Here is an 8,011-nt window from a genome sequence, read left to right on the forward strand (position 1 = left end):
CTTTTCAAGGGCTACTGTATATATTACGATGGATATCAATACAACTAGTAAATGGCTCGGTACGCTCTTCGCTGCGTCTCTGCGTTTTTTTCGGGTTCGAGTTATTTTTGTTGTTCGTTATCGTTACACCTGTATATATAGAAGGTGCTTATAAAATATGGCATACAGAAAGCTGATTTAAATAACAAAAAACTATGTACAAATAACTAATCTGAAAGGTGTCAGTTTATTAATGCATCAAGTTCTCAATGGAATAAGATCCACACAACCAAAAGAATTACAAATGGGGTCATAAATATGCATTCGTTGTTTATTACCGTTAACCACCCAAAAGGGGCATAAATTCCCACTTCCACAAAATGAAATCGATATAGTAGATTGTCCAAACGGTTCAAGTACCTGAATAGTCAACAGAATGACTTTTTATCATGTTAACTATAATTTGAATACCAATATTATCATAATTCGACGAAATTATTTAGCATACTTTTATATTGATGCATACCATAAATAAACAGAAGTAGATGCAATCAATCATTGGAACCATAATAGAAATCTGCAAAGGCATTACTAAGAACAATCAGATAGTAAGAAAAAAACGCACCATGAACATTTAAAGGATCATTGCATCTAGGCGACCGATCAAGACCAAGAGTTTCGACAACTACTATACAAATAAACAATCACCAATCACCGTTACTGGTACCGTTTTGTACTAATGAAATGAATGACAATTCAGTAACATAACATTACAACTTAAATCAACATCAACATAAATTAAAAACCCTAATCGAATACATATAAAAAACAATCTCAAATCACTTTCTTAGGTGTGCATACATTAGTAAAATTGTCACAATTTTGTACTAATATAAGTTATTCCATTAGGTGATATAGATACACAGTCGAACAAAGTTTTTTTTCTCAAAGTAAAATTGTCACAATTTTATTGTGTTACTGAGGAGACACAATTCAACGACAATTAGATCAAAATTAGAATCAAATTTTATACCAATCAAGAAAACCCAGTTAGAATCAAGATATATAAAGCATAAACATGTACTACGTATATACAAAATTACCAATCAACACAATAAACATAAGCCATATCAAATGACATGAATAATCATAAAAAAGATTGTAACTTTCTATACAAATGTATACATACCAGATAATGCACCTATCGCCAACAGCAAAAAAAAAAAAAAAATCCCGAACATCATCTACATCGGTTCCAAAAAATTGCAAAACCTTAGATTCAAAACCCGAAATTAGTTCCACGCAAATTTTTTAAAGGACTTAAAAGAAACCAGTCACATATGTCAGCTTACCGTCGTTGCCGATAGGAACGTATGCACGTCGTCGTCTTCGTCGATTTTTCGGTCACCGGAGATGTTTCCGGCGCTTTCGAAAAAGCTGACGTTAATACACAAAATTTATACGGTTTTGTAGGGTAAATCATGACGGATTCATTGGTGGTATTGCCGTTGGCTAATACGGCGGCATGCAGGCACGATGAACCGCGAAAAGGATTTGAGGGTGTTTCACTTTCTAGAGAGAGGGAGAAGAGAGGTTAGTTTGGATCTGTAACAACAAATAAGCCAGCACGTGTCCTACATAAGTTGATTAAATGACCAAAATAACCCGTTACTATTCATTGTTGCCGGCTATTATGCTTATTATAGATTATAGAGTTAGCAAACAATTAACTTTAATATAGAGAACACGAGGAACTTCAATAGCTATCTTACTTGCAATTTTTTGAAAGTGGTTAAATCTTGATCCCGCAGTCACACTGTTTGGAGTTTGACCCATTTCCACATCCAGAGGAGAATGCAGTAAATTTATAATTATAAAATGTTAACCTGAGTATAATTTTTGACAAATGAGATGGTATAAGGTTCGGAGATCTTTGTAATGCGGTTTGAGTTCCCTGCCCGAAAGCGCGTGCGTGCGTGGCAAATGAAAGTATTTAATGCTAATAACTTGCCTTTCAAAAAAAAAGAAAAGAAACAAAAAACAATAATTATTAACCTTAACCTTATATACTAAAAGTGGTGCAAAATGTTGTAGCTTTAGTTAAATTGGATTGTAGTTTTGACTTTGCGTTCACATTACAACTGGTCCCTCAACTTCGCCTATATTTTCACAACAGTCCATCAAATTTACACTTTTTAATGGGTAAAAAACTTAAATATATAATTTAATTAAAATATAAGACACTAAATTCCACCCGAATTTATAACGGGCCCTATCTTCTCGCTGTGTACGAGTTAAATTTTTCAGGGACCAACGTTCAACTCGAAAAAATCTTCCGAACCCAACGGGACTAACTATACGCGAAACAGACACTTCTCAAAAAAACGCTAAACACAACGACAACCCGTATCTTCCCGCTCGACACGAGTTAAAATTTTTCGACGGCAGCGTCAGACTCCAAATAATTTTAAGAACCAAAAGAAACTAACCACGCTCGAAACGGGCACTTTTTTAGAAAACGCTAAACACAACGACAGCCCGTATCTTCCTCCTCGACGCAGTAAAATTTTTCCGACAACACCAATACACTCGAAATAATTTTATCAACAAAACGAAACTAACTACGTTCGAAACGGATACTTTTTAAAAAACACTGAAGACGACGACACCTACAACGGTGCTTAACACACGGCCCGTTTTCCCCTCTGTAAATACACAACGCTACATTAAATATGAATACGCAGGCCGAAAGCCCTCGCCGCAACGCGCGGGCCGGTCCGGACTAGTTTTTGACAAATGTTGCTGTTGGATTTAAAGATGGACAAGGTAAGTTCTGGGCCCAACTTTACTCGGTAGCCTGGTCTGTTTAACCCGTCCCATTTATACCCGGTCCACATACCATATTTCACGGATAATTAATAAGTGGGCCAAAATTATAAAACAAATGCATATCCATTCGGGTCAAATATAAGCTTTAGTCAGCCACCGCCCACCAGCCTCAATTTTCAGTCGCGAATAACAAACACTGTGAGAGATCGCCGGAGATCCTTACGCAAACTAATTGTCGTCGGATATCCGCCGTATTTCACCGGATTCACCATTTCCGATAAGTATGCTTTCTCTGCTGTTCGAATGTATTGTTATATTATGCGACTATACTTTGCTAAAATTAGGGCATCAATACATCAATTCATACATATTTAAACGAACGAGATTCCTAATTCTTGTAATTTGCATCCTTTCTTAGTCAATTTTGGATGAAAATGAAACTGTGTGTAAACTGTAAAATGCATTGGAATGAATTTATAGTTTGATATTCTAGGGTTTGTGTTCATTTTTCTCAAATTGTATGCTCAATTGACTTTAATTAAATACATATATTAACAAATATTTCAGTACTTTGATTATGCTATTGATGAATTTATTTAGTGATTTCGAATTAGTGTATAGTCTTGCAATTTCTGAAGTTATAAAAAAATATGGTGTCCACATGTTTTTATTCATTTTGAGTACGTGTTTGTTGTGTTTCGTAATGAATACTTGTTATCCTACCTTTTGAGATCATGCGTTAATAACGTTAAATGAGTTACATTATGTGAGCTTTCTGTGTTGAAATGGATGAGCTTCGAGTGCTTGTTCTTATGTGATTTAGTTAGCCATATTTGGTTTTTCGACTTTTATAATCAAGATAGCGTTATAGTGGTACATGTATATTATAAACAATAACTGCTGATGTTAATATTGCGTTTCCTTCATTGCGCTGTTTATATATAAATGCAAATGTGCGTGAAGCATTTTACATTGTTTTGAGTATGTGACCTTTTTGTACTTGTTTCTTTCAAGCATTTGGTAATGCACACAATCGCAAGATGAGTTCGAAAGTTCAACCAATACAAGAAATGGAAGAAACCGTTCAGACTGCAGCAACTACTGCATCTGTATCATCAACTGTGAGTCCAAAGGTTTCTCTGTTTGCCAAGAAAACTGGATTTGTAATACCAAAAAATAAGCTATCAGGTTCGTTGGTTCCCATTTTTCGGGGGAGTAAAAAGCCAGATGGTACTAATGTGGAGGATAAAGAAATTAATAAACAGGTTTTGAGAAAAACAAAATGGGGTCCTGATTTGACACAGGATGCTTTTGTTCGAAAAGGAAGAGCTTCTGCGTATCAGGTATGCTAGGCTTTTTTCTTTAGAAATTACATGTGTTTTCCTTAAGGTTTTCCGTTTGTGATACCTTGCATTATTAGGTTTACGTTCTCGTGTTACCGTTTGAGTCTACATTTTTATCTTTTGTTCCTGATAATGTCAAATGGCTTGAGTTATCTTTCTTGATTTAAAAGAAATTGTAGTCCTTTTTATTGGGTATGAGTCTGTGTGAATGATTTGCATGGACTCCAATATCCAGGTGCCTTATAATGACACACTGGTGGTACAATATTTGAGCAGACTAGACTGGATCAAATTACACAACAATTAACATCTGGAATCATGGAGGTGAGAGATGATCATGATTCGATGGCCGCTCAAGAGTCTACAGACCACAAAAGTATCGAGGTTGAGTTACTTTTGTCCACTTTTATTTTTATACACACAATATTATTAAAGTTCCTGCTTTTTGAAGCACTTAATAAGTTAATGTATATTTGTTGATGCAGAAACTGGAGTTGGAGCTTGAAAGGCGTGAGGTTATTGGTAGGTTGAGTTATTACATTTGTTTATCTGTTTGATATGTGTGAATTCTTAGGTTGTTCGGTTTTACTTATTAATAGGAGAGTTACTAAAGCTGAATCCAAGCTACAAAGCCCCTGCTGATTACAAGCCGTTGTTAAAAGAGGATAAAGTTGCAATTCCGGTTAGTTCTAGAGAATTTGTATAAAAATGTTGTAAGATAAGATGTTGTTCTTAATTGCACTTATGTACCTTTGTTCTTATAGATTAAAGATTATCCTGGACGTAATTTTATTGGACTAATATTTGGACCTGCGGGTGATACTCAAAAACGATTAGAAAAGGTAACAGCTACACTGCTGATCAACTTTAAATAAACTTGGTAGATATTGTTCCTTATTTTAATATAACCTTGTTATGTTATACTATATCTATATATGTATTAGGAAACCGGGGCCAAAATACGAATTTATGGAACCAAAGCCGATACAAATAAAGAGGTAATTTTGTATATGGTGTAACTTTATTTATTTGATACTAGAAATATTGACGTTTATTAACTCGTTTTTTGTTACAAACCAGAATGAGATAACTTTATCTGATGGTAGTGAAACTCATGGTGATTACGAAGAGTTGTATGTTTCTGTCACTGCTGAAACTTATGAAAAGGTTGATGCTGCAGTTTCTCTGATTGAGTTACTGTTTACCCCAGTTTTTGTAAGTTTACACTTTCAATATAATATAATTATAAATATACATATAAATCAATATAAATAAATGATTATATGTTATTATTGATTTTACTTATGGAGTCTTCCTTCATAGGCAAATACTGCAGCTGTTTCAGGAGATAATACGAGTTCAGTTAGTCTCGCACAAGACACACGTGTAATTGTAAACCAAGGTGTAACCCAATTTACAGGCTCTGGTCAAACGACACCTTTACCTCACTTTCAACCATACCCCAATCAACGGGTCCCGACTAACCAATCATCAGGTTTCATTGCACCACCATATCCAAACTTATCTATTCCTGTGCAAGTTAAATCAAACCCTTCGAATTCTGCAGCCATGCCATCATTGTATGGACCACGGACAGTAATGTCGGGACCACTTGGTGTCGTTCCACACAACCAACAGCACTCACACATGCCACAGGTGACAAATATAGGTTACGCTGGTCCACCCAGGAATCCTTCTTTGCCACCGTCACAGATTTCACCAGGTCGACCTACTTATTTGTCCCAGCCAGTTACTCCAATTGGATCAAACCACAATATGCGGCCAATCAGATCCCCTATTCCCCGACCTGGTTGGTCCCAACCACCTGCTACATCGCCAGGAACTCATGGTCCAAACATGCCACAGATTATGCCATCATCAGTTCGACATCAAGCACCACAATTTCACTCATCCGTTTCTCCTTCACCTATAACACCACTGCCACAGATTGGGACACAGGGACCTAACCCAGTAAGGCCCCCACCTATGACGGCCCCAAGAGCACAACAACCCAGCTCTAATGATTTCACCTTTCAAACCAACCGTCCACAAACCCCCACCCTTCATCCGGTTCCTAGGCTAGGAACCCAGCGCGGTTCTCATTTTATGCCTCCCCAGAATCCATCAGGACATCTACCTCAATCACCGTCATTTCAGACTCCACCTATCGTGCAAAGTTTTCATAGGGCACATAATAGTCATCAAATGGGTCCTCCTCAAGACCGACAACCAGTTTTATCTGGACATGGTCCACGACCACTAGCAAACCAAATGGGGCCCAGGCAGTTTGGTCCAGGTCCAGGTTCAGGTTCTCGTGCTGGTCCTTTCTCAACCAGGCCAGGGAACTTTGGACTAGCTCAGCAATCTCATCCGTCTATTATGGGATTACGACCCCAGAACTTTGTGGGTCACTCGAATCAACAGTCTCGTGGCAGTGGCCCATATTCTTTGGGCATGCCCAGTTTTAACCCGTCTAGACCTCAACAGGTGTATGATCCGTTTTCCCCTACTGCTGTACCTCATAAACCCGGAAACCCCCAAAATTCAAGAAAGCAGGAAACTGATCCCGAGTATGATGACTTGATGGCATCCGTTGGAGTGAAATGATGAGATGAATATTGGTAGCAAACACGTGTAAAGACACTTAAACTGATGCTGGTTTTCTTGAATTGTTCGGAATCATATAAGTGTTATGTTGTGAAACTAAATTAGATATGTGTTTTTGGTTTGGGAAGTAAAATCTATTAGGTAATATGTTGGCTTGGGTGTGCAAATTCTTTTGTTCATTACTTTCTTCTGACTGCTCCTTATCTACAATGATAATGGGCAAGTTCGATAACTTGATAGCTATAGAACTAGTGGTGAAAATTTAAAAGCTCATTCTGTACTGACCATTTAAAGTATTGAATGCAATAGCTTCTTTATAGATGTATGCAATTTGTTAAACTATATGGTTTGTAAAATGCTGTTTTAAAATGGGGTACTACAATAATTAACAAGTACTACTCGGTGAAAGATTGCAATAGCAAGTTAACCCAAAAGCAAAGTTCAGAAAAAGAATAGGGACAGCGTTTGTATATAGTGTGTGTGTATCGATGTAGTAAAAATTGGTTTCATTGTGTGCTGAATCAACGTCTCGATATCATAAAGCCTATAAGAAACAATAAACATATACAACAATAACATTTGTCAACGTTCCTACAAACTTCCGTTTTATCAACTGGATGCAAATTACGTTAACTGATTGATTTAGTGATCCATCAAGTCGTAATCTAGATCTAGCGTGAACTGGTCGTCTTAGTACTACATACTCCATATAAAGCAGATAGTTATTCCTCCGTCTCAAAATAAATGTCCCATGTTTACTTTAGAAAGTTTTGCGTTTTCAAATTTGACTTTAATTTATAATTTTTTTTGACAAAATTGTCCCGTTGGTCCCTCATCTTTGTATCAAACAACACGATAACTTTTATCTATTTTTTTTTTACCTCATTGACCTTCATCTTTCGAGTTTTGACATGGATGACCTTCAAGTTAACTTCTGTTAAATTATTGCCGCTAAGTTTAGTAGCGTGCCATGTGAGGGAAAATTAGTCCAGTCCTATATTCTTTCATTTTTCATCATCATCCTTTTAAAACCACTATCATCTTTTATTTTTCATTTACTTTTTATCTTACACCAAAACATGTTCATAAATCATAAACAAATCAATACCCACTTTCAATCCAAATCAAAATTTACGGATTTTGGACAGTTATGTTGGTCCACCCAGGAATCCTTCTTTGCAACCGTTACAGATTTCACCAGGTCGACCTACTTATTCGTCCCATCCAGTTACTGGATCAAACCACAATATGCG

The 8,011-nt window shown here is 36.6% G+C and overlaps 1 protein-coding gene and 1 long non-coding RNA gene across 3 annotated transcripts; one reads left to right on the forward strand and one right to left on the reverse strand.

Annotated features, from left to right (window-relative positions):
• Positions 1-382: 382 nt before the first annotated feature.
• LOC139855684 (uncharacterized) lies at positions 383-1,665 on the reverse strand. The gene is made up of 3 exons (XR_011761513.1): positions 1,169-1,665; positions 506-556; positions 383-399 (listed from the first exon to the last, which is right to left on the reverse strand). It is a non-coding gene; the product is annotated as an uncharacterized lncRNA (long non-coding RNA).
• Positions 1,666-2,967: 1,302 nt separating this feature from the next.
• Positions 2,968-7,038, forward strand: LOC139852377 (uncharacterized). Of its 2 annotated transcripts, XM_071841662.1 has the most exons (9): positions 2,968-3,089; positions 3,823-4,151; positions 4,428-4,535; positions 4,637-4,673; positions 4,751-4,833; positions 4,916-4,993; positions 5,096-5,149; positions 5,232-5,366; positions 5,475-7,038. In XM_071841662.1, exons 2-9 carry the CDS (start codon positions 3,849-3,851, stop codon positions 6,756-6,758), a joined length of 2,082 nt encoding a protein of 693 aa, XP_071697763.1. In that variant the 5' UTR covers positions 2,968-3,089; positions 3,823-3,848; the 3' UTR covers positions 6,759-7,038. The 2 variants fall into 2 exon arrangements, with proteins under 2 accessions (XP_071697763.1, XP_071697764.1); XM_071841663.1 differs by lacking the exon at positions 2,968-3,089 and having other exon boundaries at positions 4,017-4,151; positions 4,387-4,535.
• Positions 7,039-8,011: the final 973 nt, after the last annotated feature.

Source organism: Rutidosis leptorrhynchoides, chromosome 6 (genome assembly GCF_046630445.1).
Source record: "Rutidosis leptorrhynchoides isolate AG116_Rl617_1_P2 chromosome 6, CSIRO_AGI_Rlap_v1, whole genome shotgun sequence".
NCBI lineage: Eukaryota > Viridiplantae > Streptophyta > Magnoliopsida > Asterales > Asteraceae > Rutidosis > Rutidosis leptorrhynchoides.